Source organism: Aspergillus fijiensis, assembly GCF_003184825.1.
Source record: "Aspergillus fijiensis CBS 313.89 unplaced genomic scaffold BO72scaffold_34, whole genome shotgun sequence".
Classification (NCBI taxonomy): Eukaryota; Fungi; Ascomycota; class Eurotiomycetes; order Eurotiales; family Aspergillaceae; genus Aspergillus; species Aspergillus fijiensis.
This window is the reverse complement of record NW_024469010.1, coordinates 161,107-187,849: the sequence shown is the minus strand read 5'-3', so window position 1 is coordinate 187,849 and position 26,743 is coordinate 161,107. Positions and strand designations below refer to the sequence as shown.

The window sequence follows — 26,743 nt, the reverse complement described above, 5'->3', positions numbered from 1 at the left end:
ACAGCGTAACCTCATGACATGTTAGATTATTTTGTTTGGCATCATTGGTGGGAGTTATTGACCATCGGACAGGTCTTCACCTGGCCGCAGCATTGAACGGCGTTTTTGGATTTCGTTGGGAATGATTGCTTAAAGATACCCATGCTCTGTATTGTGTTTTTTAGCGATACTTGTTCTGATTCATTGAGCAATCAACTGATCTCTTGATTAACAAAGACCTAGGCTCGATCCGCTCCGAACGGACTGAGCCGAGTGTGCTACCAGACGATTCGACAACGATCGATCCTCCTACTAGAGGGTGCTCGCGGTTGATCCTCCCACCCAGATAAATTCCGTACAATCCTGCAATTATGGATCAAGCTAATAAGCAGCAAGCATGCCATATCGATTGTTATAGGCGCCCTCATGATATGCAACTATGGCTAGGTAAATGTTTCCCAATCCTAATCTATGACAATGCCCCCGATTCCCTGTCATCCTGTCCTAGACCTGCATCACATAAGCGTCGTCGGCTCGAATAGATCCTTCTTGAGCACTTCCAGGACCTTGTTCTCGTCGACATTCCCCAAGTCGATACCGGCAGGGGCCGGTTGATCGACCTCCGACTCCGTCGGACTCGCGCTGTCCTCGTCCACTGGCGCGTGGGTGCGAATATACTCGTCTTCCAGTAGATACCGGGCGTCGGCCCCCTGCGCGCGTAACGCATCGGGCGAGTCTGGTAGTACATAGATGGTAGGGAATTCGAGGACCGTGTGGCCGCGCAGGGCGGCGGTGAGCGTCATGCTGGGGGCGAGCGGGATCAGGACGGGCTGTTTGGTCGCTGTTCGCGGCCGATGGAGGTAGAAGTAGACGTTCCGATGGGGGAGGATCGCGTGCGTTTCTTCTTGTTCGGAGGACGTGGTAGTGGGTGGGTGTGGTTTGTCGGTTCTGGTTAGTGGTGCTGTTGATTCAGCAGTAGTGCTGGATTCGGTGGTTGCAGTAATAACAGAGGGGATATCTTCAGGTTGCTGAGTGACGTTCTCCGTTGTTGAAGAAGGCAGTTCCTGTTGTTGGGCTTGGCCCTGATCTTCTCCCTGCTCTTGGTTCTGTGTCTGTGTCTGTGTCTGTGTCTGCTCCTGCTCCTTTTCCTTCTCGCGTTCTTCCCTACTGAGAGGAAACGCTCGATCGTAGGAGATGGCAATCGGAACCGAATCCCTGCAGTTCCTTGTGCGCTTCTCCCCGGTCTCCCCTATCCACTCCACCGTCCACACCAAGCATTGCTGTCTGTAAAAGATTATAGAAAGTCAGCCACTCCTCCGAACTTCCAGCCACGCAACCAGTAGAAGAGTAAAAGCGACGGGGCCGGGAACGTACTTAGCAAACCACCTCGACCCATTCTCCTTATTCCGACTCATCCCCCTCGGCGCCCGAATCACCTTCACACCTGCATTTCGCACTTCCCGCAAGAACCCCGATTCCCTCTTCGCAGGGCCAGCAGCACCAGCAAAAGCAACAGCAGCACCCCTCTTCCTCTTCCCCCCAGCGCCCCCACCACCACCACCACCAACCTCCCCTCCCTGCCCATCCCCATCTCCCTCCACCCCCTCCCCTGTTCCCGTGCTAGAAGGCGAATGATCCAACCCCACGACCGCCAAATCCCCCACAAACCCGGTCGCATCCCCATCGACCCGGATCCCGCGGTTCTCGGCGTCGCGCCCGGCGCGCTCGATCGACCGCTCGATCCCCGTGATGAAGTTGAAGTCGCGGTCGAAGGCCGTCGCCGTGGCCAGCTCGCTGCGCCGCAGGTAGGCCGCGGGGTCGCGCACCCCGCTGCACTGCGACCAGAGCTTGTGGCGCCGCGTGCACGGCAGCGAGCAGGTGCGCGTGTTGCAGCGGGGGCAGCGGTATTTGGGGGGTTGGAGGTGACTGTATTTTTTTCCATCCGAAGTGGTTTAGTGAAATGTGAAAGGAGATCTTGGGGGGGTTTGGGCTTGGGTGGGTGGTATGGGCGTCGGGGGCTTACCAGATTGTGCAGAGGTCTGTTAGCAGGGAGTCTTCCTGTGAGGAGGACATTTTTGTTCTTGGGGGTGGGCTTTTGTTGTTGGGCTTTTGGATAGTGTTCTTCTCGGGTGTATGTGAAGAGTTATATATTTTCAGATGTAAGGAGAGGGTAGAAGGGTGAAGTATGACGCAAGCTTGTGAGAGAACAAGAGTAGCTGGTGTAGATTGAATGCGAAGGTGTTGATCGAGGCGCGGAGAGAAAAAAACTGATAAGTTGGAGATTGAGCCGTTGGATCCTTATCGCCTGGGCTTATCGCGGCGGAAGGGTCTTGGATGCCTGAGGCAGGTGATTCATGGAGCGGCCAGATGAATCACCAATCGCCGAACATGGCTTATGCTACGGTACAACTGCTACATACTCCCTGGCTAGCCTTCTGCACTTCTAGCAGGTGGCTGTAATACTGACAAAAGCTTCTCTGGCTGACTGCCAGATCTCGACAACCATGCTCGCAATGATGCGATTAGTGATCCGACCCAGTGATTTCTAATCTCGGCGTTTGCAACTCCCCGATACAAATGACGACATGAGGAGAATGCGGAGTATGCTTAGCGAAGTGAGAGTATATTTTCGACTCAGATCCAGACCTAGAATCTCTTCCTGTCCTCTCAATTTATCTTCGACTCAGTTATTGTCAAACCCAAACCCAAACCCAAAAAATGGCCGCTGCTAAACCTTTCGCCATCGTCGCCGGCGTTGGCCCTGGAACGGTACGGTACCTCCCACACCTCTACATACGGTTGCGATGTACAGACTAACAGAGATGAACAGGGCGCCTCCATTGCCCGCCGCTTCGCCAAAACCTACTCCGTCGTCGTGCTCGCCCGCAACCCCGCCAACTACGAGTCCGTCGTCGACGAGATCAACTCCGCCGGCGGCCAAGCCACGGGCTTCAGCGTCGACCTCTCCGACACCCAGAACGTCAAGTCCACCTTCGAGCAGATCACGAAGCAGTTCACCGGCTCGCCGCTCGCCGCGGCCGTGTTCAACACCGGAGGTGGTCTCGTGCGCAAGCCGTTCCTCGAGCTGACGGCCGAGGAGTTCTCGTCCGGGTTCGAGTCGCAGGGGTAAGTAGTTAGACCATCTTCCTTCCCTTCCAACCCCAGACTCCACGCTTAGAGCCGCACCTTTCTTTTTGTGGACGCATGGGCTCACATCTCCCACAGCAAAGGAGCCTTCAACTTCGCCAAGGAGACGCTCCCGCTGCTCCTCCAGGCCACGAATCTCCAACACCCGCCGACCCTCATCTTCACGGGGGCGACGGCCAGCGTGAGGGGCTCGGCGAACTTCGCCACGTTCGCGGCGGGCAAGTTCGCCCTGCGCGCGCTGGCGCAGTCGCTGGCCCGCGAGTTCGGGCCCAAGGGCGTGCACGTCTCGCATGTGATCGTCGATGGGGTGATTGATATCCCGCGCACGAAGGCGTGGACGTTCGAGCATGAGGATGCGAAGTTGGATCCTGAGGCGGTAAGTAGCCATTCCATCTTTGTGACTTGAAGAATCTGGGCCGTCGATGGCTAATATTTGACTTTCTGTACAGATCGCCGAGTCGTATTGGCACTTGCATAGTCAGCCCCGCACGACTTTTGGGTTTGAGCTGGATCTTCGACCCTATGTTGAGAAGTGGTAGGACTGAGGCTTTGCTTGTAAGGTGAAACGGAAGGTAGCTCGTTTGTCTGGGTAAATTGAAGCCCGCAAGGGTCGGCTCAGATGCCTAATCTTAGGACTTCATCAATGGTAAATTAGGGGGCAGTGGTTGGAGGGAGTATGTTGATTAATCGAACCAATGGATTAAAACCCGACTGTTCATCTCTACGCACCACCAGCAAGCTGCGTAGGCTCTCTCTGCCATGTTGTTAGATATAGAGAGAAACGAGTCCGTAGTATAACGTCAGATCCGACATAAGTGAAGCCAGCACAAGCTGACTAATACACCAAGCACAAAGAGCATAGCTGACCTCACCACCAAGCTATAGCTTCTCATCCATGACCACCGTTCTCCGCACCTCTCTCTCTCTCCAACATACTCACCTTCATCCATATCTCCCCCCTCCACACAACTTTTCTTCAAACTCACCCAAATCTCACACACATCCCATCAGATTCAACCAAACATCACCTCCGCAGAAACACCCCGAAAAATGAGCGACCACAACCCCCCGGTGCCACCGGCGGGGACGGAAACCCAGCCCCAGCCCCAGCAATTCCCGCCGAACCGGCTGAGCCCGCCGCGGCTCCTGCGGCTCCCCAACGGCACGACGACCAAACAATACCTGGAGCACGCCTTCAAGCCGCTGCGCGTGGACGAGTCGCTGATCCGCAACCCGAACCCGTTCACCCTGTACATCGGTCTCTGGGGCCGGACGAACTACGTCGCCAAGACGGAGATGGGCGCCTACCGCCGCCTCGAGAACATGCGGCGGCACACGGGGCGGGCGCCCACGCAGCCGGAGATGGATGCGATGCTGGAGATGATGGCGCAGAGCGCCCGCCGCAGCTGTCTGGGGCTGCCGCTGGGCGCGCTCGCGGGCCTGGCGCACCAGGCCTACGTGCTGCGCTACTCGGCCGACTGGGAGGCCTACTTCGCGCCGCAGGTCCAGGAGACTCCCGCCGGGAAGAAGGTGCTGACGCTCGAGGGGTTCAAGCGCGGCTGGCAGATGATGGGCGACGCCGGGGCCATGGGCGGCGGGCGCCCCATGGCCGCGGCGCGGTTGTTCAAGGTCGCGGTCTGGACGCTCGTCGCGGACTTCGTGGCCAGTTCGTGGGCCACCTTCGGCGAGATCGCCATGTGGAGGGGCGATGCCCGGCTCGAGCGCGTCAGGGAGGAGATGGAGCGCTCCAAGCACGCCGTGCGCCTGAGTACTTCGCCTGGCGCGAGGGCGGTCTCCGGCGGCGATACCTCGGAGGAGGGTCAAAGGAGGCGCGAGACTTCGGCGGCTTATGCCTTGGTTGTCGCTGGGGAGCTGAGGGAGGGGCCGAGCGAGGTGGATGGTGCTGGTGCTGGTGATGATGGATCGCCCGTGGCCCACGGCATGGAGGAGGATTATGCTTTCAATAGCGGTGGTGGTCGTGATGAGCATGGTTCTAGGACGAACTCCTACAGCGAGGTTACACCACGCGCGAGGGCTTGGAATACGAGAACGCAGCAGCAGCAGCAGCAGCAGCGGCAGCGGCAGACTCCCTCCTCCTCCGGTGGTGGTGACTTCTTCGACGACGACGACGATGATGCTAGTCCCGTTGCGGTGGAGCATCGCAGACGCGCGGGCGGAAGTGCGTGGGATCGGCTGCGGATGAACGCCGCGCGACCGCAGTCCAGGCCGCAGCAGGCTGAATGGTCTCGGGCCGAGCGTGAGAGCGAGAGTGAGAGCCACAGTGAGCGCGAGAGGGCTCAGGCGGACTTCGACCGCATGCTCGATGCTGAACGGAATGCGGGGTCGGATTCGGGAAGGAGAAGTGGCAGATGGAGCAGTTGGTAGTTAGAGAAGGCTTGTGCTCCGAAATCATGAACTGTCTTCAAGCGCTTTTTATCCCTACGAGTCCTGGCTACCCTACCAGGTGCATGTGTAACTTAAGTTTTCTTCTGTATGGATACGACCGAATCATTTCATCTCACCTTCAGATGCCATCACCTCTGTCTAGTCGCATTATTGTTTGACCTCCTTCAGAAGAAAGCGGCTGTGCTCTCACGGCAATGTAAGCCACAGAGAGACTCGCGTCAATTGAAATTGCGCAAAGGACTTTTCTGAGATACGGGATAGTGGTTAGGAAATGTAGAGAAATAAGAAAAGTAATCGGAGTGATAAGACGAGTAAATTAGGATACACCACTTCGGTGACGTGATCAGACATAGCACATTCATCTTGGTTATCAGAGGCAACGATACATCAAAAATAATACATTCCCAGGAACGGGATGGCGGAAGGTTGTGCTGTATATTAGATGCGAATCACAGAACAAGAAGCAAAAGCAAAAGCAGAACAATCAATTCGTTAGTCATAAGGGTTCAACTACTGTGATCATCGAACCAAAGCATGAGCCAGGTGGCGGTATAGGTTGCTCTATAGTCGACCATCCATCACCTGCACGCTTTCATAAGGGATGCGGATCTCCGCAGACACCCAGGGCTCGCTGCCCTTATTATGCCCCACCCGTGTCAAGTTGCGGATTTTCGTGCTTAAGCTCTCATTCACGCTGCGGCCTCGTCGATGCTCAAAGGACATGCGGCGGCGTTCCAAGCCGGGACGGACATCAGTGCTCAGTGCCGGGGCGGCGGTCATCGCGCGAGGGAGAAGCCGTCCAAAGTCTTCGTTATCGAACGCGATATCGATGGTGCCCGAGGACTGGCGTGGAGAGGCCAAAGGAGGAATTGGTGGCGGCGGAGGTGGCGGCGGATTCAAATGTTGAAGCTGCGGCAAAATGGGAGGGTTTTCGGCCTGCTGCACTAAAAGTCCATTCTCGATGGTCTCTTCGATGCTCACTGTGACAGGCGAAGCGCCATAGCTATTTCCACTATTCTCTCGCTGATGACCCTTACCCCGTGACCGACTTGTCGAGCGGCTTCGGGGTAACCGTGGGTTGAATCGTGGATGCATTGGTAAGTCAGTGGGCACTAGGCCAGACGGCTGACTTTCTGGGACCGGGACGGACATCGAACGGCCAATTCTCTCTGCATCTCCTAGATATCTTGCGTCGCTCAGAAGTATAGTACTATCGGGCACGGGGGGAACTGCTACAGTCTCCTCGTAACCGTTGTACTTGGGGTGACGCATAGCTCGAGGAGTCGCTGGCAAGCCATAGGGCACGTTCGACTTAGATGAGGCCGACTCGGAACTGCTTGGACCCTCCGGCGACCCTTTACTAGCAGTAGTCCTGTGTCGACCTGGAGTGTGAGGTGTGAATGACGATGACACTGAGAATGGTGGGCTGTCCGGAGCAGTGCGGGCGGATTGTAATTCTCCGGGAAATGGAATGTTCGGCGCAGATGGATTGCGTGCCAGTGACAGCCGACGTGCCTCAAGTTCAGCAGCTGCAAGTTGCTTTCTCCTCTGCTCTACGAGAGCAGCTTGATTGTGAGCCATCGGAGGCGCCTCGCGTGCTAAATCGGCCACAAAATCCTTGATCTGTTGACTGCTAACATCAGCGTACATGCCGTCATTAAACTTCCCGTCCTGTAGCATCACACCAGGGCCTTGATCTGTATTAAGAGTGACATCCATCTCAGAATGGCTGCGAGAGTCTGCTCTCGGACGTCTTGCTTCGTCTCCTTTCATCCCTGTGTTCTTGTCCGGACGCCGGCTGCCGCTTCGCTGGCGAGTCCGCAAACGCTCCCTATCACTCGCCACGAGTCTCATAGCGTCATCTGGAGTCATTGTAGGAAGTGGAAGCGGCGACGAAGGAGATCTCATGCTTGATCCTTGGCGGTCCATGCTACGTCCACGCTGCGAGTGTTCCGTGTTGATACGGCTGGCGGTATTGCGGCTTGCTGAACGATTTTGGCGGCGTTCGGAAGAGTTACGAGAGCGTGGCTTCCGCACTCTGCTAGCACTGCGCGTTCGAGACGATGCTTTGTTCGCGGCGTTCGCATTGATCCGTGCCAATTCGTCAGGTGACATTGGAACTGGAGAAGATGGCGAACGCTTGGCAGGTTGTATGTACCTTTTTTCGTGTCGCCCACGGGTCTCTTGAGATTCGTTCCTGGACCGGTACCTCCGACTGGAAGCTTGGCTCACCGCATCATCCGTATTTCTTCGTCCGCGCCCAGGAGTATTCACAGTTGGAGTCTGATACTTATGCGAATGATAGCTCGCTTCACCCAAACTACTGATATACTGATCAATACTCCGACTGCTCACGCTCGGGCTTCTGGCGGAGCTAAAGCTGTTTGATGTCGATGCTGGACTTCTAAAATTGGCCAGCGGATTCAGTTGTTCTTGCACATCAGCCTGAGAGGAGCTGCCCAGATGGAGCTGCAAGCCCTCTGGCTTCCGTTCTCGGGTACTTGCCCTACTGTCAGAGCGCTCCTTCAGCGCCTCGAAGACACCGGCAGCTGGAGAAGGAAGGCCTTTAATTCCTGCGAATTGGTCAGTTGCTGCCTGAACAGCAGTTTGAGGGCTGGGTTTGTATTCTTCCGGATCGTATCGGGCAGATGACAGTAAGCCGAGACCATCGCCATCTTCGTCGTCTTGTTGTTCCTGTGCTTGAATCTCCTCGTTCTCCGAAGCCGAACCATAGTCCATAGCAAGCTTATTGTTATACACGGCTGAGGTGAAAGTCGGTGGATGAACGTCAATCGGCGTTTCCCCTATGGAAGGAAGGCGGCGCCTGCTAAACGCAGGGGTGTTTGTCCGTCCATTCATTGCATTGTTCAAGCTCTGAACATTATTGAGCTTGTAAGAGCCAAAGCCACCTGGCGATAGAGCCGATTCCACCACGGCCGATTCCGCTATAGGCGTGACTCCAGGAGCATTTGTTGGCGTTCGATCATCTGACTTCAGCCCGGGGAAGTTGTATTTGTGGTTCGGTTGCGAGTCAAATGATGTGATCAGCTTGAGAGCTGGCGCTTTCAGAGCTTGCCTGGTATTGGTAGCTGCAGGTCTCGCTTGCGAGCCTGGGACCATCAGATTGGATGGGTTGTTCGCATATGGTGGCTCGGGTGACTTCATCTGCGGTCTCTGGGTTATCACCTCGGTGAACGATGCCGCCTGTTGAGCCGCAGGAGAGGTCCATGGTTCCGATGGTTCAACACCAGTACACATGAAACACCGAATTGCCAGCTGCTGTTGTGAATGAGATACCACGTCTTCACCCCATCGACGGACAAGATATGACTGGCGTTGCCAGTCCGTTGGCATGGCCAGACATGTCATAAGTATTGCTTCCAGATAGTAATTTTGAGAAACGTAGACCTCAATTGCGTCGTTCCGATCTCCCAGTCCTAACAATATGGTGGCCGCTGTGTGAATATCGCCGATCTCCAGCAGCTTCTGGACGAAGGCTTGCCCGAATTTATTGGATTGGGACTCTCCGGACATCTGGCTGAAAGCGAGAAGCATCCAGTCGGTAATTGTCGCAGGCCCGGAGCCGATCATCGAAACCATGTGGTCAGTGTCGGACTCCCCAAGCCATTGAGCTAACAGAACGGCATTATGGCTCGTTGGAGGGTGATGGCTAACTATTGGAAATGTCAGTTAACTCACGGCAATACTCAAAAATCTCCTGAACCTACGTTCGTCTCGAATCAATCCTTCAATGTCACCGTCAAAGCCAAAAACAACGCTCAACATCTGTTGGCGTAGATCATCTGGAGTCAGGCGAGATTCATCAAGTGGCTGGTGATGTCCGTAGGGCACATCATTCAGACGTGCGCGCGTAAAGGGGAACAGATCGCTGGGCCTATCTGCAGGGCTGAGTTGGACCTCATTTCTCAGACGCGAGCCTCCAGCACGAGAGCTTTTAACTGAGGACATTGAAACAGACGATGCGTAAGCGTATGAAGCTCCAGACGCCTGGGGGGTATCTCTTCCGGATGCAGATGTCAATGAAAATGACGTCCCGGTTACTCCTGACCTGCTCTGTGGCGAGAATGTGCCCATTCTATATTTCCCCGAAGATGCCTTGGAACTGACCGAATTCGCATGGCTGCGAGACGAAACCGGACTGCTCAATTCCGCACGTTGCTGCCGAACAGTCTCAATTCCGTTCATGTCGAAGGGAGTTCTCCTCGAATTGTATGTGTTTGTAGACTCTTTTATCGTAGGTGGATCTTCAAGAGTCCGCAGCTTCGCTTGCTCTTGGGGTAAGGACATGACATTGACCGGGAGATGTTGTACGTTGGCCACCATCGCTGGTGCTTCGACATCGTACTGCTGGACAGTGAAATGCGGCCCTAGTGTGAAAAGCGTCGCCGTTGGCCCGTAGTTTGCAAACCCGCGAGGGTTGTCGATCGTAGGGACTGGCTCGTATGTGACATGTTTCGTCCTGACATCCCATGCCCATGTCTCTCTGTAATTTGGGCCATTAGCTACCGAGTCTTTGCCAGATGCAGGCCAGATGAGGTAGACCTACCCATCAAGAAATTGTACAATTCTTCCGTTCTTTGACCAAGCCATCCATTTTGGCTCTGATGGTGGTGAGCCATCTGACCGCTTCAACACCCTGATGACTCGAGGAGGTTCTTTTCCTGGCGGCTTGGCAACGCTCCACACCCTCAAATCACCATTTGCCGATAGTGTCGCTAGCATATCAGATTTCTGCTTGGAGGAGGAGGCATGCCAGGCCAAGGAGAGTATGGATGACGGTCCTCGGGAGGTGGCCATAGTATGTAAAATTGTGAACGTCGGGTGGAGGGTAGCGATCATTATAGAACCATTCTGGTAACTAAAAGAAGGTCTGTCAGCCTTGAATACGGACAGATACTTGGTTTGATGGGTACCCTATTGCGTATGTTCGACAGTCTGTGGCCGGTGCAAGAGCGGTTATAGGATCGAAGATGGTGCGACAGGAAATGTGCTCCGAGGTAGACGGTTCAAAAATAATAACATCTCCCTTTTCGTTTCCTTGAAACGGTGTCAGTCGCCACGTTCCCAATCCGCATGAGAAGTCGTATACCTACCGAAAGCGACGTTCCCATTTCGCATCCAGGTGGCAACTTTGAGTTGTTCGAACGATGCAAACCTTGCAATCACTGTCCCTGTAAAAATATCCCAAACAATTGCAGTTTTACCGACATCATAACTGAGCACTAGTCTCCCAGCACCACGCTCACTGACATTGTCAACCGAAATGAACTCAACATCCTCTTGGTGGTTTTCAAAGCGTCTCTCGAGTGCCAAGGTATCATGGTGAAGACAGGAAATCACGGAGCCTTGGGCGTATAGGAAAAGCGACGCCGTTGATGCACAGGGTTCAAACCGAGAAGTCGATGCTTGCGGTGGCGGGATCATGGTCGGCGCTGGTGGTTTCATTGCCGAGGGTCTCGAGTCTGTAGTCATTCCGGTATTCCATGACAAGTCGACCATTTCCGAAGAGCACACTTGTGAGTCAAGCTTGTCCTTCCGAATGTGGCTTCCTACCCTTCGGCTCGGCCAGTTCTCATGCGTAGCGAAACGGAAGCGCGGGGGGGGGGGGGGGGGCAACAGCAGTCGTTTCTCGAAAGATGATGTTCGCGATCTGACGCAGAGTAGGCCCGGCAGTGAGCGCACGAGAGCAAACTAGGTGATTGACACTCAGATTATCATGCTCTCGAATGCTGATACTCTTGTTCTGCGACACAGTATGAAGTATGGATTGAGTGTTGGCCTGGCCCACAAGAACGGCTTTCGCACGCCTCCGAGTGTTTAGCGGAATAGAAACACAGAACTAGTGTCGATGTATAAGGATATAAAGAAATGGCTGGGAAAAACCACAAAAGAATTTTCAGATCAAGGCCGTGGACAAAGGTATGGAGAATAATCAAGAGGTGGGGGAGGATTAGAGATTCTTGAAGCCCTGGAAATGATCAAATTGAACCTGGTAAGATATGCGGACGCACGACAACGCAGACAATAGCACAGAACGATGCAGTGAGAAAGACTAAGCAGGCTACCACGTTTGGAACATACACCATGCACGAGGTATGAAAGAGGCTTTGTGACAAGTCGACAGGGGCTGAAGTTTTGTTTAAAAAAAGACGTTCCCTGTCCAGGAGAATCCGGGGTTTACAACGGAGAAGTCCAAGAGATAGTTGAAAAAGCACAAATTGTACACCTCGTTCTCTAAATTATTAATCTCGGATGGCGCCAGCCTCTATCTCCGCGCCGTGTGTATCTAGACGTGCCTATAGGGTCTGAGACGTCGCAGAGGTAACGGCCACAGTCGATCAGAATATCGAGACTTCAAGCAATGGGATTAGCGCCAAGGGGAGTTGACGGCGCTTCCGAGGACCGGGATGTCACCAGCATGAGAGAGGAGGGGATTATTCTGGCACATAATTAGCGGACGATGGTCAAGAAGACCCATCGAGCGGCATTAAAAGCTGTCGGTGGCCCTCGCATGGCACACCAACTAGCATGCAGCAACGGCACAAGAGAAGCATGGGACAGCCAGTCGACCTAGCAGAGTCCGATCGCTGTGCTAGTGAGATTCCATTGCGATACTATCGGTAAGTTCTCGGTGGAGCAGCAGGATAGCCAGTTACGGTGATATCTGGGGACCTGATCTAACCATCAAGATGAGGCGCAGTTTCTGGAGAGGGAGGAGAGAGAGTTTGGGACTATCGGAATCAAGTTAAGTCCGCAGGTCCAATTGTTGCACGGAAATGGGGAGTGAGTGTAAGACTCTCGTCCTAACTAGGCAAACTGAGCGGGAGTGAGATAGAGCATGCCAGTCAACGGTGAGTTCTGCATGGCTCGCGGCGGCTGTCAGGGACCTTGACGGGCGGATCAATCTCGGGGGAGCCCCGCGTGATTGGTCCGCCCGGTGCAGAAGGCGTTTCTTCAAGCCTAAGCTGCTGCAGGCCTCATCACTCCCACACACCAATCACCCGCCCTGAAAGCTCCGTTGTCGCTGGTCAGTAAGTAGGGCGGCGCGTAAAAGGCCATCCTGGCATCTGAATGGTTGCTCGTTGCAGCAAAGCCCAGCAACTCTGTGCCAATTGTAGAATGTTGCTCCCGAGGAAAGGGTCATTGCCAGCATCAGGCGATGTGCTGGTGGTTATCGAATCACGTTCTACCCATGACAATGTACACGTTACCTGAGGAAAACCAAGGTTAGACCTAGAAACGCTAGGACTCAAGTACAGACTTTCCTGGCAAGACAAGGTCTGTGCTTCGAAGGTTGGGGGGATTTATTTGGACGAATCCAGCGATAATGAGATATTTGCATACGGCCAATGAACTCCATGTCGGGCTTGATCCCGACCAACATGCATGGTTGGTCACTTGCAATGTTAAGGCAGACCGAGCCGTGTATGCCTATCACCGGAGCGAACTGCGACTTTAACACGGGAAAGAAAACCGTCCTCGACATTGCCGGTGACTATGGCATCGCACGGTAGTATAGGAATTGAACGTCACTGTGATTGTGCCACCTCAACATCACCTTCAAGCAATCTCGAGCGATATGACATGGAACTAGGACGATGACGTACGGCGTGGACGAGTCTTTCATAGTGGGACATTGGTAGTGGCGGGAGAAATGTGATGTGACTAGCAGTGTGACTAGTGTCGTGACTGGCTTTCTTAGCGTCTGTGAGAAATCCCCAATGATTGCGGGGTTGGATGAGGCGCTCGGTCCACTGTCTGAGATGTTTAAAGAGGCGGTATAGCTGCCATCGAGAGTGTGTACTCCGGAGCAGAAGCTGACTTTCTATAGGCGGGAAAGTGAGTATTGTTTATATCGAGGTATGCTGAACTAGAAGCGGATGCTGCAGCCTGTATGACTTGACCATGGAGCGGCACGAAAGAATTGGCTAGATAGTGACGGGATGTAGATACAGCCTAGGATTGGATTGAAGAGGTCAACGCAGCAGTTGATTGAATAAGAAATGGTCCATGACTTGACGAGTCGATACTCAGTACCGTGCATTCAGGTAAACGGGCAGTTACGGAGTACTATTCTAGCTACGTATTCTCGGCCGGGCCTAAGCGGGGCGCGATAAGGCGGAGGGTGAGAACACACGCTAATCTATTCTTGAGGATCACATGACCCTACATAATTCTGCCGGTGCTTTCCTCCGCGGCGAAAAATCGGCCCGTGATATGAATTTCCGCCATCTCCAAAATCTTTTGGCCTCTACCAAATCATCTTAAGGAATAATTAAGTTTCAAGGAATAGTACGATATAGCCTGTTCTTTTCTTCGATCGATTCCAGAAATCTGGCTCTACCACTACCACATCTGTCACTAAAGAAAACATAACAATGGGTGTGCAAAAGAAGACTCGCAAGTTTGCGCAGGTCGGTCCGCGCCCGGAGTCCCCGAAGAGAGTTCAATTTTGACCTCCCATTGCCAAACAGATGAAGCGCACCATCAAAGCCCGCGATGAGCGCCTGAAACCCGATAACAAGAAGCAGGAGAAGCCCAAGGAGAACGAGCTGACCCGTCACATTCCCGTCGCGCCCTCGAACATGTTCTTCGCCGCCAACACTGCTCTCGGCCCTCCCTACCACGTTCTCGTCGATACCAACTTCGTCTCGCACGCCATCCGGGCGAAGCAAGATCTCCTAACCTCTATGATGGATCTGTGAGTTTGTGTGAATCTCAGTTGGTGGCAATAGGGATGATGCTAATACTTGTGGAACCCAAAGGTTATATGCGAAATGTATCCCGACATTTTCGGATTGCACGATTGCCGAATTGGAGAAACTGGGGGAGAAGTACCGGTTGGCGCTCCGGACTGCCAAAGATCCCAGATGGGCTAGGGTGAAGTGCTCCCACAAGGGCACGTATGCAGATGACTGTATCGTGGATCGGGTGAGTGGAGACTTTTTTTTTTGTGGCAGTGTGTCATAGCGCGCTAAGTGTCGCCGACTCTAGGTGTCGAAACATCGCATTTACATCGTCGCGACCAACGATAAGGATTTGTGTCGTCGTTTGCGCAAGATCCCGGGTGTGCCGATCATGAAGGTCGCAAGAGGGAAGTTCACGATCGAGAAGCTGCCCGACTCTTTGGACTAGATGCGCCGACCCATTCTGGAAGGGTCCGGATTGGACGACAGATGTCATTTCTTCTTGATACCACTTCACCGCACGATACTGCACGACTACACGACTCGAGTACGGATCTTCACACCGTGCCCAGGGCACTTCCTCGTCTAACGAGATGGCACCTTGTCTGGCAGACCAGGTTGGCCACCACTCGACTCCATGCATGAATTCAGTCTGCAGGATACAACGAGACACGCCATACGAAGCTTGCGAGTCACGTCACACAACCATAACGATACCCGGGGGATGATATATTGTGGGGCATGCATGGTAGATAATTGAGGGTGGCTTGATAGCCTTGTCAAACCAGAACCTAAATAGAAGATCAGAGCACAATGAAGCTTCGACGCATATACCGGCAGATACCAGCCATTGGCAACCTCGGTCGTAGTATGCATAGCTCGTATCATGAGTCACCAGGCTCGTTTCATAAGCAGCCAGCTCCAGCATGCGGGGAAACAGCAGCCTTATCTATACTGATAACCCCACTCGACTCCAGTCCATCAACAACCACCGCTACAACCGCCACCATCTTGAACCTCAAAACCACCCACCCCCAAGCACACCAATTGCCAAAAGACCCCTTTCCCAGCGCCGCCAAAAACACAATGACCACCCCCCCAGAACCCGAAACAATCGTCATAATCGGGTACGTGCCCATCCCCTCAGCTCCTTCCCCTCATCCCATCCCTCCCACACCCAAACTCACCAACCAACCAACCCACTAACCCCAAACGAATGATCCCACCATCAGAGCCGGCGTCCTAGGCCTCAGCACAGCCCTCTACCTCCGATCCCAATCCCACACGGACACAAAAATCCTCCTCCTCGCCCGCGACCTCCCGCACACCACCTCCCTAAACTACACCTCCCCCTGGGCGGGCGCCCACTACCGGCCCGTCCCCGGCACCACCCCGCAGCACCACCGCGAAGCCCTCCAGGCCCGCCGCACCTACACCCACCTCAAGGCCCTGGCCGCCGCGCAACCGGGCGCGGGCGTCGCGCGCTGCCCCGCGGTGGAGCACCTCGAGCAGCCGCCGCCCGAGTACCTCGATCCAGAGAGTGTACAAGCTGCGTATGCCCACGTGGATGGGTTTCGGCGCTTGCCGGGGCACGAACTGCCGGCGGAGGTGCGGTGGGGGGCCGAGTATGAGACCGTCGTCGTGAATTCGCCGGTGTATTGTCAGTGGATGCTGAGGGAGTTTGTGCTGCGTGGGGGAGAAGTGAGGGAGTACACGGTGGGGGATGTGCGGGAGGCGTTTTTTGTTGGGGCAGAAAGGAAAAGGAAAAGGAGGGTGAGGACGGTGGTGAATTGTTCCGGGTTGGGGTTGGGGGGCGATGAGAGGGCTTTTATTATTCGAGGTAAGAGGGATTCAACTACCTACCTGTGGGATGCCTTCCTGCTCGGTTTTTGTGGGGGTTGTGGTGGTGGTGGTGGTGGTGGTGGTGGAAGCTCTACTTGGATCTATCTATGCTGCTGACACTCCCCCCCAAATGTCTAGGACAAACCTGTTTAGTTCGGAACCCATGCGCCGTGACCATGACCCGCCAGAATAGTGATGGGTCGTGGTCGTTCTGTATCCCCCGGCCGCTGGGAGGCGGCACGATCATCGGGGGCACCAAGCAGCCGCATGACTGGGATCCGTACCCGTCACCGGAGACGCGAGCCCGGATTCTGGCGAATGCGGCCAAGTGGTTCTTTTTTGCGGAGGGGAGTGAGAGGAAGTTTGATGTCATTCAAGATATTGTGGGGCGGCGGCCAGCCAGAGAAGGTGGCATGCGGATTGAGGTCGAACGGCTGGAGGCCGGCGATGGTCAGCGCACCGTTGTTCATGCGTATGGGGCTGGTGGACGCGGCTTTGAGATCTCCTGGGGTGTAGCTGAGGATGTGTTTAAGCTCATGGCGGAGCATGGTCTGGTCCAGCAGAAGGCCCTGCTGTAGGTTACTGATTGAAACCGTGGCATAAGCACTTATGATCGCGATAACAGTAAGCCCTGAATTTTGTGGCTTGAAATTTGTGTACATTATGATTAAATCTCCCTTCTCCATCAAACTGTTTTGTATTGACAAATAAGCTCGAAGAACAGTTCCGCATGTGAGAGAAAGGAAAAAGACATAAGCTGCCAAAGAACGCCCTCGTCCTCTATGAAGAAAACCAGTATGCCAGAACATTAGTTCCAGTATAAGAAACTTCCAGGCGGTTGCTGAAGCACCTCACCACTTAATAGCAGTAATCGACCCTTCAGAAACCTGGAAGAGGTGGCAGAGGCGCGAAAAGACTGGGCTTGCCACTGCAGATGTCTCTATGATCAGCTGGCATAGACAGGTTCTGCAAGTGGTCCGGTGCTTCAATGATCACGGCCATGAGACGTGTTTCAACATGGAATTCGATATGGCAATGGAACATCCAGATACGTAAAGGCTGCCCAAGTTAGCTTATGGGAAAGAATGCGCGATGGCTGGGTACTTATCTGGATTCATCGCCTTGAAACGAAGGACAGCATGGCCCTTGGGTTCGACCATAAGAGTGTCTCGTCGCGATGGAACTGCCGAGATATTGCCATAGCCGTTGAACGCACCACCGTTCGGGTATGTACGTTGCAGGATCTGGAAATCATGTCCATGTAAATGCCAAGGGTGCAGGTTGTTGTGGTTGTTGTTGATTACAAGCTCCACGATGTCACCATACTCGACCACATATTGGTTGATGGAACCATATATCGATGGGTCCAAAGACTCTTCACTGCCGGCAGACAAGGCTGTATACAGGGTAGGCTCCTTGGGGGTTTCGTATGTGTTGCCGTTGATAGTGTAAGTGGGAACACCGTCCACCTGGGCATAGTTGAAGTCCAAAACGATTTGTCGGGAAACTGGCTCAAGCAGCGGAAGGCCATCTATCGGTGTGAGCGTTACGTCGTCCAAGAACTCCAGACTTGCGTTATGAATCTGAATATCTGGGGATGGTAAGAAGGGCGCATCTTCGTTGTACATCAACCATGCAGTGCCGTTGGCATTGTATCCTTCAGGCATCTCGCGGTTCTCTCGGATAAACATCTCGTCGATATCAAGGCCGTCCCAGATTGCGTAGTTCCTGCTTGTATCGTTCTTTGTTGTTAGAAGTAGATCGAGGCGCTGCCCAACAGTCATTCGAAGATATTGAGGCGTCGCGAGTTTCGGTTCCACGAGTATTCCATCGGCTCGGACGACAGTCAGATCGTGGTCCTCAACAATGAACGCATGTCCGGCCCAGTTCCCCATGCAGACAACGTGGATGAGATAGGTCTTGTTGGGCTTAACCGGAATCTTGGTCCCGACTGCATCATTGAACAGGACCGCATCTGGCAACGGCTCTAGTCCAGCGGGCCCGTCCGCCGGATAGACGTAATCTTCCGTGAGCTGAGGCATTTGTCTGTTGTACCAATCCGAAAGTGTAACAGTGATCTCCTCGTCGTAATGGAAAGGTAATGGCGCCGTGTCGTGAACAACAATCGGTCCTCGGATTCCATCGGGATACTGGCCTTCTTGGTGGGAGTGATACCAATACGTTCCGGTTTGATTGACCTGTTTCGTGTGTCAGTAACGCCACCAGAATCACCAAGTTAGAGTAGAGCTCATTACCGGAATAACGTATCGCATGCGCTGCTGTGGTTTGATCGGGCATTGAGTTATGTCAGGCACACCGTCCATGAAGGTATTGTAGTTCTGATGAAATCCATGCCAATGAATTCCGGTGGATTGGTTTCCGAGGGCGTTGTAGACATCTACCACCAAGTTGTCCCCAATGTGGACGTCAATCTGTGGACATGGCCATTGACCGTTGATTCCGATGATGGGTCGCTCAACACCATTTGGTGCTGCGTTGACCCATGTGATATTCCAGTCGAGATACACGTTCTTGCCGAATGCTTCTTGTACGAGCCCCGTCAGGCCCAGAAGCAAGAAGGTTCGGAGCATGGCCACTACCGTGAGTTTATCATCCACGAAGAATGAGGTTGATGAGCGAGGAGTGCTGAGTATATACGATTAAAACTTGAAACTGGAAAATGAAGGACGAAAGTTAGCTAGGATAGAAAATCATTCGAGGACGTAAGTGTATGCATATCAATACGCACACTGACCCGTCTCGGCTCGGTGTCCATCCAAACAAACACGTACCTGAATAGACCGTGATTGAAAATCGAAAAGTCGAGCCAAGCACAAACGAGGCACTCCTACCTAGCACTCGGAGATTCTTGTAAAACACCGTAGAATGCTAACATGCAACTTTCGTTTCTGCAAGGGGCAAGGTTAGGGACCATCCACCACCACAGCTCCAGCCAGCCAAGGAAATTGGCCCCCCATGTAGATTCCTTCCTATTTCACCCTTGCAAAGAATTTCCGAGTCATGGTCGCGTAGAGCATTGGTGGATTTGACTTTTCTCATACACCGAATGATTGATGCCTAGTGGCGGACAGGCCGAGTATGAAGGAGTCGAGACAATGGGTTCTCGCGAATGACAATGTGAGAAACCACTGTTCCACAGCTCATTTCACATGGCATTTTCACGACATTCGGACTATTCAGCGGGGATTTCGGACAGTCAGATCAAGTCACCAACCCCAGGCCGATCTCCCAATATATAATTAGGCTTTGATTGATTGACTGAGACATGGGCCTTCCAATCGCACAAAGCAGCGACTGGCTCCACTCGGAAGCTCAGGTTCTATCTGCAGGGGACTACACGGAAGGCCCGTAGAAAGAGTAGTCCGGACGAGTATACTCGTATAGAAGCATAAGCAAGATGATCTTGGAAGTGGCAATGGCCAAGAGAGGTAATCGATATTATTCTCAATTGCTGGGACGAGGTCCCGGTCTGGATCGATGCTTTCCAAGAATAGCGGAATGGATGACCACAAAGCCACCAATTTTAGACCGTTGTCCATTCTGGCAAAGTGATGATGTCAAATCCCAAGCATTGAGCTTGATTTGGGGTTGTCATATCCGGGTTGTCTTTCAGTCGTCCGTCCGTGGGCTTAAAGTGGCACGTTTGCTGGGCGTACGAGTAAGACAGACAGTGCACATCAAGGTCCAAGAACAACTCCAATCCAGATTTATTTAGTCTCATCAAAAGAAAGTAGGTTCCTGGAAGGGGTTAAGGTCGTTCCCATCCAAGGGGTAATGTGATGATTGAGTTAGCCGTATGAGGCAAGGGAGTTGTCAGGGCCGGGATGGAAACGACGGTCGAGTTGAACGATGTTCCATGCGGTGGATAGAGTTCCCGTGGAGCGAGCTTAATTTCTACCTTGGTTGACTTGAATACGACCAAATCCCCTGCTTACAATTTCTTTATGCTCACCAAAACTCCTTATTATGAAGTCCTTACTTCTAGCATGATAGACAATAAATGTCCACTCACATTTGGTACTGTACACATACTGAATTCTAATTCAACTCTCCTAGGCCGTCCTCACAACCACGGAAAAGCTCGCATTGGCGTCGCTTCCCCTAGCGAAGTAAGAAGAGACTGGTTTGATGGCATCCTTACAGTCGGCACAGAATTTTTGTGTACGAGGCAAACTCGACCTTACTTGGCCTTTGCATCCTCAATTCCTGGGACACAATTATCTAGACAGGCTTTGATTACTTGCTGGTATGCTAACCTGGTATATGTGACTACAACTTTGTATAACCCACTGTAGGCTTGTGCTTCTCTTGAATCCTACTGCTTCCTTATCAAAGACATGTACCATCATCCATTAAATAACTTCTCCAACAGATGCCTCTCAGTAATCCGAGCTCTTGGCGATTATGCTACTCAACTGGTCAGGAGCTCACCGCATTGGCAGCCATTTCATGCTCCAAGCTCGCCATCACCAACGGCGCCGTCCCGAACACACTGTTATATGACAGCGGCTGGGTAGTGTAGTACTAGCATGTAGTCAGTACTTCATCCAACCATATCCGTAGAGCAGTCACGGGGTCTCAAATGTGAGAGAAGGGTGAGAACATACCTCATATGTCGGATCTTCTAACGTGCAGACCCCAACTGTGCCATTCACACTCAACGTGCCGCTGTCATCCTGGACCACTCGATTCTCGAGCAGCCAACTATAGCACTTCTCCGCCGTCTGCTTGTAATCTTTTCCGCTCTCGGGGTGAACACCCGTCAGATAGCCCAGCCGCACACCCTTGAGAATGGAGTAGGTGAAAATGGCCGATCCACTCGTCTCGATATAATTGCCTTGCTCCCCTCCATGCTCCATCACCTGCCACCAACACCCCGTGGTCTCGTCTACATCGTTGATGATCGTGTTTGCCAGATTGTAATACTTCTTGTAAGCGTCGTCTCGTTGCGTCTGATTCAGGAGGCCGGGGAATTCATCTGCATTGTGGAGAAGCTCCACAAGACCCATGTGGTACCATCCGAGGGCGCGATCCCAGACGTATGGGCTTGCCCCAGTAGTCTTATTCGCCCACGGGGCTGACTTGGAGGCGTCGTAGCCATGCGCCATCAGGCCGGTGTCGTGGTGACAATGGTCCTTAAATTGATTGAGGTCTTTGCTGAGGTTCTCAGCCAGGGTGGCGTTGGTGGGCTCGAAGCGGTTCTTGTACACGGCAGTAAAGGCGCCCAAGGGATAGGTCTCATCCAAATAGCTGAGGTTCGGTCGGGCGTTATAGTACCAGAAGCCGCCTGTCATTTAATTAGTTGACGGGTCGAAATAAGCCAGCCAGGTACGTCGTCTCACCCTCTGAATTGCGTTTCCTGCCGTTGTATGCCTTTCTCAGAGCATCAAGGCCTTGCTTGTAACTTTCGTCGCCGGACTTCTCATATCTGTAGCCGTCGCCGTGTTGTGTCAGATCAATGGTCAGGGTCTTGATAAGAATGAACCGCAGGTTCAACACTCACTGGTAGTACAGCCCGTTAGCCGTGGCAAATATGTCCATGGGAGCTTCAATATCGCCAGTCACGTTCAACACTGTCGGCAGAATACTATCGGTAGCCTCTTTCAGATATGCATCCCAGTCCTCCTTTGCACATGATGCAGCATCGTAGTACTCCTTGAGATGGATAACGCTAAGTTGGAACAGTCCAAGCTTCAAGGAGAGTGCGACATCATTTTCAGTGTCAGCGTTCAACAGCGCATCTTTACGAGCGATGACACTATCGGCCAACCATGCTGAGTATGGGCGTACTCCGTTCTCGCATGTTTGTCCCACCGCTGCCACCATGGAGAGGTGACTTGCGAGCCCTGGGAGCACAAATGTGCTCAAGGTTTTCATGCGAACCATATTGTGAGATGCTGTTGAAAGAGCAAAAGCCGAGAAAAGCAGGCCTGTCGGTCTGAGAAGCTTCTTATGTGATAGATGCAATTCGGATGGATTGTGTTGTTGGCGTGTGCTAGATGGGGGATATCGGCTGTCGATCAGTCAATAGTCTGGAGTAGCAAGGACTGAAACCTGCAGCAAGACATTGAATATTAAGTCTCCCTCAATGTGAGCATTAGATCCTCGTTGGATATCTCCATCATGAAGCGCAGGGGGGAAGTGGCAGGGATGTCACATTCTCAAGTGAGACAATTAGGCAAGGTTTCCTGCCAGGCGTGAGGGAGCCTGGGGCAGCAAAGAAACATAGGCGCCATCACGAGATCGGATTTTGAAAAAGAAATAACTGCTGATTTCCTCCCTTTAGCTGTCAGATCTGAAGAAATACGTTCAGCATTGTGGCTAAGACAGATTGAATGAGAAATCTATAGATCCGCTTTCAAGAGCTTCCCCATCATGGCAGGCCATACTGGGCGCTCTAGGCCAGAATAAAGTAAAAACAGTTCCCAGATCAAACCCAATCGACAGTTGTCATCTATATATAATGCTGTCTCAAGTGATCCGAGTAATGCTAACATCCGACGTTGACAGCCAGACATATGCATTGCTACTCACCTCGTTCCCAAGGGAGGAGAGTACTTCGGAGGAGGAACTCGAATTGCCTGCGGCTCTTCGTAGCATGATGGACTGAAGCCATTGAGTTCCGTGTTCGATATTGGCTTTTCCTCTCGTCTCTTTCGCCGCTTAATGTAATAGAGCGCTCCGAGGACAATTATAAGTCCGACACCAATCACAACACCAACCACGATACCGGCAATGGCCCCGGTGCCTAACTTCTTGGAGTGCTCTTTCGAACTGCAGTCTACATAGCCTTTTGAGCCATTTTTGGCCTTCGTGATGGTTTCCTTCACGGATTGGCAATCCAAGGAGAGGCTGCTATGGAGGCTGAAGCTGGAAAGGGATTTCAGCTTCGGAAATTTCACACTTCATCCAACGCAGTTAGTCGAGGTTAAGTTCCTGTACATGCTGTAAAACTCCGTTTAGACCGACCTTGAAATCGCTCCGTACAAGTCAATAGACGACGCCTCTTCGAAAGGAAGGTTAATGGCTAGTGAATCATCAGCATCAACCCGAAAATATCCACTCATGTTCCGCATTTCCGGCATGGAAAGACTAGTATCCTCGGGAGAAGCATTGGTTAGCCCGCATCAACCTCAAGCTCTTGGTAGAGGCAGAAACCCTCACCTGGAGATGTTCCCTCCCAAAATCATGTATGTAGGCGCATTATTGAGACGAGGAAAAGTGATGTTGATAGCTGATGCATTGGATGAGGCGCGCTGGAAGCCAGCAAATCTAGCTTCTTCCTTGATGGTTGTCAGGTTCGGCACTGCTAGTCTACACAAGCTGCTGTCAATGTTCGATTCTGGTGTATGACACGAGAGTGAAGGCAGACAGGCGCACCCCGATAAACTTCCAGCGGTTTCTATGCTACCCACTGATTGAAGCGAAGGAAGAGAGATATATAATGGCGTGGTTGAAGACTGGTTTTTCTCGCATCTATCCTTATTGCAGATAGAAAAGTATCCAGACACATTCCAAAGTGAGTCTAAGCGCAGACTGCATTGGATGCATCAGCACACAAACAATATCGTCTCAAAATTGCGCAAGACAGCCCGAGCTCACCTGGAAACATCGCCAAAGATCTCCGCATATCTGACGGTTTCCAATGATCGCAAATCAACGTTCTGCACATAGTCCATTCTTAGCGCCCATCCGGCCGTCCTCAACTTCGGCGCGGACACATTTGCCAAAGTCGAAATACCCAAGAGGTACATATCGCTCCCCATGTACTCGAGATGTGGAAGGCTGATCGACGTCGGTGCAGGTACCGCGGGGGTCCCCTCCCATCCATAGCCGATCTGTCCAGTGATGTTGCGAACGTTGGGTAGGTTGAAGGAGCCGGTATAGCTTGTCGCGATCACGATGCTTCCATTGATCGTTGTGCAATTTTTCGCGATGGCGTCCAGGACAGATTGGTCGGTCGCATTGTAGGAGTATCCGTACTCACCCAAAGGCGGGAGGCATACTTGAGCCACGGCTAGTATGACAGATCAGCACGAGTCAAGACCCTGGGAGCGAAAAGAGAGAAAGGCATTGCTACCTACTAAGTGGGAAGAAACCAAATACCAAGGCCAGTAGAAGCCTATTTGAAAAGCAAATACTCATATCAGCGAGAAAGACTGCAGAAGTAGTCCCTCAAAACCGAGACGATGAAGAGATAGATCGAGGGAAAAGGAGAGTGAGAAGCACATGCGCCATGGGGGTCTGACAGATCAAGGAAATGTCAGTCTCGTCAGACCGTGGACGCTCCGACAATCAGCCCAGTTAGCAAAATAGGTTCCCAAAATGGGCAATGTTATTCTTATCCATGATGATGCAGCGTCGAAGCGCAAACAGTGATTGGCGGATGCTCACAAGCCAAGAGCCATGGCTCATTAATAGCTGGATTTAACGAGACAGGGTCTAGCTTCTCCATCTTCGCATGTTATCTTGACATTGACGCGTGCATAGATCTTCCGTTTTGATGAGCGAGCTCGGCTCGAATTCAGGGTAATCAAATCGGCATAGTAGTGCATATCTATACCTCGGCAGCTGTTTCATGACATAGATAGGGCCGAAGGTCTCAGAAGAAAGAACTCTGTTTCGGCCGTAGGAGTGGGTGGGGGAAGGGGAAAGGAACTAAAGACCGGACGGAGAAGCCTTGTTATAGTGCCAGTCAACACTACCACGACTCCTCTTTCCGCAGGTGGTACTAATACTTGATAATTCTACTAGGAATGACGACGAGAGGCCAAAGACAACGCTGGCTTGTGTTGAGAGAAAACTGTACGTACAAATATGGCATACTAAATCATGTCAGTCATCCTCTCACCGCAAACACATTGATCTATCTCAATCCTGTGTAATCTCCGCCGCCTTGACGGTCCTCCTGATCAAAGCTTTGAGCATTGAATCAACCTCGACACCCTTCGCAGCGTATCCAGATGGGAGGAGCCAAAGGCGACACGAAAATCCGTTCACGTTAACCGTCAGAGCCATCAAACCCAGTTGCGGAGGTCAACACAAACGCTCATGTAGCATTTCCTGCGACTCAAGAGCATTGCATCCACCAGCCATCAACACGATCAACATCTCGGGCCCGGACAGATGGCCCGGTACGCCGATTGCAATGTGGGAGGTCCGCAGCCCAAACACCCAAGTAAGTTTTTTGTTTTACTTGGGAGCCTCGCACCAACTCAATCAACCCTCACCTTCTTGTGCGATCTGTGCATCATTCGAAACCGGCACGGGTTCACCGTTGAGCTTGGCCAGGCGCTCCTCTTCCTTCTGCTCGCGGATCCGCTCCGTCTCCCGCCGCAGGGCATCCAAGTTCCACACTCCATCGGCCTCATCCTCACTCTCACTCTCACTATCATCAGCGCGCCAGTTGCCGCTTTCGAACAATGTACGTCCAGTGGCTTCCTTGGCCTTCTGAGCTTGCTCTTCAGCCGCCTTCTTGTCCAAGCGCTCCTTCTTCCACTTAGCGAACGTCTCGGGCGTTACAGGCGTTAACTCGCCAGTGAGCTTGTGGCGTTCGGACTCCAACCAATCCTCCAGTGTCAGGGTGTTAAGCGGCGACTTGTCCATCAAAGCCTTCTCCGCCGCCTTCTGCTCCTTGGTCTTCAGGACGAATCTAGCCAGAATGTCAGTTGCGCGTACAGTACTGCGGGACGGAGGAATGCAACGTACCCTGGTGGCAAGCTGTGCTTGTACATGCACTTGTCGCCTCCATTGGGGCAGGTCCAGAACCAACCATACTTCTGGTTCTCGACCGCTTCGATGAAATATTTGCAGACCTTGTCTGTCGTGGTCCGGGGGTTTCCGTGCTTGCTCATAACGACCTTGCGCAATTTCTCCTCGTCCCAATCCTCCATGTTGTCCTTCTTCTTGGCTTCTTCCTCCGCAGACTTGACATCTCGAGAATCGGTGTACAAGTCTCTCTTGGCGGCCTTGCGCTCGAGGCTCAAGTCGTGACTGAATTTACACTTGCGGCCCTTCTCACAGTTGCCCTGCTTGTAGAAAACGCAAACAACCGTCTTCGGATCGACACCGAAAGGAACCTTCTGGACCTGTACAGGCTTGAACAGATCGGCAGCCTCCTTTCTGGCTTGCTCGGCAGCCTTCTTCTCGGCCTCACGGCGAAGCTTCTCGGCCTCCTTCTTCTTTTCATCGGCGTTCTTGTTGGAGGCCGCTTGCGCATTGAGTTGGGCGATCTGTCGTTTGGCGGAACCACCTTTTTTCTGCGAGGGAAGATACCGGTCAGCGAATTGGTCTTTTTTCTTTTTTTTTCTTTCTGGACGATAGGTAGGCGCAACAAGGCGAAGGTTTTCATGAAAAGACTTCACGTACGTTTTTCATACCAAAGGTCTGCAAAGGAGTCGCTATAGTTAGCGTTACGACGCACGTAATGAGCATTGGGCCACGAGGGTTCAAACCTTGTCCTCGACGGTGGCCTTCTTCTTCTTAGGCTGATCGGCTTTCTTGGGAGGCATGATGGGCGGTGTTTATCTGATTGCGCTTCTTTTTGGACAACGAAGAAGAGAAGATATAAAACGGTTGCTCAGATAGAGACGTATGCGCCCTCGAATATAGAATTGGAAAGTTGGAAGGGAGCTTCCACA

General features: G+C 52.6%; 9 protein-coding genes across 9 annotated transcripts; 3 read left to right on the top strand and 6 right to left on the bottom strand.

The window, feature by feature from the left end:
• Positions 1 to 254: 254 nt before the first annotated feature.
• BO72DRAFT_512917 (zinc finger HIT domain-containing protein) lies at positions 255 to 2,052 on the bottom strand (the record flags this gene model as incomplete). Its single annotated transcript, XM_040949454.1, has 4 exons — positions 255 to 1,263; positions 1,354 to 1,547; positions 1,668 to 1,905; positions 2,003 to 2,052. The coding sequence occupies 4 exons, from the start codon at positions 2,050 to 2,052 to the stop codon at positions 495 to 497; spliced, it is 1,251 nt and encodes a 416-aa protein (XP_040799772.1). The 3' UTR covers positions 255 to 494.
• Positions 2,053 to 2,390: 338 nt separating this feature from the next.
• BO72DRAFT_449482 (oxidoreductase, short chain dehydrogenase/reductase family) lies at positions 2,391 to 3,836 on the top strand. The gene is made up of 4 exons (XM_040945036.1): positions 2,391 to 2,748; positions 2,810 to 3,105; positions 3,205 to 3,502; positions 3,576 to 3,836. Exons 1-4 carry the CDS (start codon positions 2,698 to 2,700, stop codon positions 3,663 to 3,665), a joined length of 735 nt encoding a protein of 244 aa, XP_040799771.1. The 5' UTR covers positions 2,391 to 2,697; the 3' UTR covers positions 3,666 to 3,836.
• A 215-nt stretch (positions 3,837 to 4,051) lies between these two features.
• BO72DRAFT_449481 (putative endo-1,3(4)-beta-glucanase) lies at positions 4,052 to 5,781 on the top strand. Its single transcript, XM_040945035.1, has one exon. It carries the CDS (start codon positions 4,177 to 4,179, stop codon positions 5,509 to 5,511), a length of 1,335 nt encoding a protein of 444 aa, XP_040799770.1. The 5' UTR covers positions 4,052 to 4,176; the 3' UTR covers positions 5,512 to 5,781.
• On the bottom strand, positions 5,772 to 11,158 carry BO72DRAFT_407457 (uncharacterized protein). The gene is made up of 5 exons (XM_040942358.1): positions 10,647 to 11,158; positions 10,467 to 10,590; positions 10,100 to 10,411; positions 9,261 to 10,036; positions 5,772 to 9,206 (listed from the first exon to the last, which is right to left on the bottom strand). The coding sequence occupies exons 1-5, from the start codon at positions 11,050 to 11,052 to the stop codon at positions 6,094 to 6,096; spliced, it is 4,731 nt and encodes a 1,576-aa protein (XP_040799769.1). The 5' UTR covers positions 11,053 to 11,158; the 3' UTR covers positions 5,772 to 6,093.
• Positions 11,159 to 13,931: 2,773 nt separating this feature from the next.
• BO72DRAFT_469798 (Fcf1-domain-containing protein) lies at positions 13,932 to 16,660 on the top strand (the record flags this gene model as incomplete). Its single annotated transcript, XM_040946981.1, has 6 exons — positions 13,932 to 13,967; positions 14,028 to 14,254; positions 14,319 to 14,484; positions 14,548 to 14,620; positions 15,475 to 16,080; positions 16,221 to 16,660. 6 exons carry the CDS (start codon positions 13,932 to 13,934, stop codon positions 16,658 to 16,660), a joined length of 1,548 nt encoding a protein of 515 aa, XP_040799768.1.
• Positions 16,661 to 16,700: 40 nt separating this feature from the next.
• Positions 16,701 to 18,768, bottom strand: abr1 (multicopper oxidase abr1). Its single transcript, XM_040945034.1, has 3 exons — positions 18,338 to 18,768; positions 17,191 to 18,280; positions 16,701 to 17,134 (listed from the first exon to the last, which is right to left on the bottom strand). The coding sequence occupies exons 1-3, from the start codon at positions 18,671 to 18,673 to the stop codon at positions 16,962 to 16,964; spliced, it is 1,599 nt and encodes a 532-aa protein (XP_040799767.1). The 5' UTR covers positions 18,674 to 18,768; the 3' UTR covers positions 16,701 to 16,961.
• A 1,754-nt stretch (positions 18,769 to 20,522) lies between these two features.
• BO72DRAFT_497776 (cell wall glycosyl hydrolase YteR) lies at positions 20,523 to 21,989 on the bottom strand (the record flags this gene model as incomplete). The annotated part of the gene is made up of 4 exons (XM_040948721.1): positions 20,523 to 20,627; positions 20,711 to 21,390; positions 21,446 to 21,531; positions 21,607 to 21,989. The coding sequence occupies 4 exons, from the start codon at positions 21,987 to 21,989 to the stop codon at positions 20,523 to 20,525; spliced, it is 1,254 nt and encodes a 417-aa protein (XP_040799766.1).
• A 644-nt stretch (positions 21,990 to 22,633) lies between these two features.
• Positions 22,634 to 24,121, bottom strand: BO72DRAFT_381595 (uncharacterized protein; the record flags this gene model as incomplete). The annotated part of the gene is made up of 5 exons (XM_040941438.1): positions 22,634 to 23,006; positions 23,073 to 23,195; positions 23,268 to 23,417; positions 23,484 to 23,639; positions 23,706 to 24,121. Coding segments are annotated over 5 exons (1,218 nt in total), but the record flags the coding sequence as incomplete, so codon positions are not given.
• Positions 24,122 to 25,322: 1,201 nt separating this feature from the next.
• Positions 25,323 to 26,614, bottom strand: BO72DRAFT_381611 (translation machinery-associated protein TMA46; the record flags this gene model as incomplete). The annotated part of the gene is made up of 4 exons (XM_040941439.1): positions 25,323 to 25,755; positions 25,812 to 26,362; positions 26,472 to 26,489; positions 26,558 to 26,614. 4 exons carry the CDS (start codon positions 26,612 to 26,614, stop codon positions 25,323 to 25,325), a joined length of 1,059 nt encoding a protein of 352 aa, XP_040799764.1.
• Positions 26,615 to 26,743: the final 129 nt, after the last annotated feature.

Coding starts and splice junctions, on each gene's coding strand:
- BO72DRAFT_449482 (XM_040945036.1), top strand. CDS start 2,698: ATGGCCGCTGCTAAACCTTTCGCCATCGTCGCCGGCGTTGGCCCTGGA. Junction 2,749..2,809: donor CCGGCGTTGGCCCTGGAACG/GTACGGTACCTC, acceptor AGAGATGAACAG/GGCGCCTCCATTGCCCGCCG. Junction 3,106..3,204: donor TCCGGGTTCGAGTCGCAGGG/GTAAGTAGTTAG, acceptor CATCTCCCACAG/CAAAGGAGCCTTCAACTTCG.
- BO72DRAFT_449481 (XM_040945035.1), top strand. CDS start 4,177: ATGAGCGACCACAACCCCCCGGTGCCACCGGCGGGGACGGAAACCCAG.
- BO72DRAFT_407457 (XM_040942358.1), bottom strand. CDS start 11,052: ATGGTCGACTTGTCATGGAATACCGGAATGACTACAGACTCGAGACCC. Junction 10,591..10,646: donor AAATGGGAACGTCGCTTTCG/GTAGGTATACGA, acceptor CACCGTTTCAAG/GAAACGAAAAGGGAGATGTT. Junction 10,412..10,466: donor TGTCGAACATACGCAATAGG/GTACCCATCAAA, acceptor ACCTTCTTTTAG/TTACCAGAATGGTTCTATAA.
- abr1 (XM_040945034.1), bottom strand. CDS start 18,673: ATGCTCCGAACCTTCTTGCTTCTGGGCCTGACGGGGCTCGTACAAGAA. Junction 18,281..18,337: donor GCATGCGATACGTTATTCCG/GTAATGAGCTCT, acceptor CACACGAAACAG/GTCAATCAAACCGGAACGTA. Junction 17,135..17,190: donor TTTCAAGGCGATGAATCCAG/ATAAGTACCCAG, acceptor GGCAGCCTTTAC/GTATCTGGATGTTCCATTGC.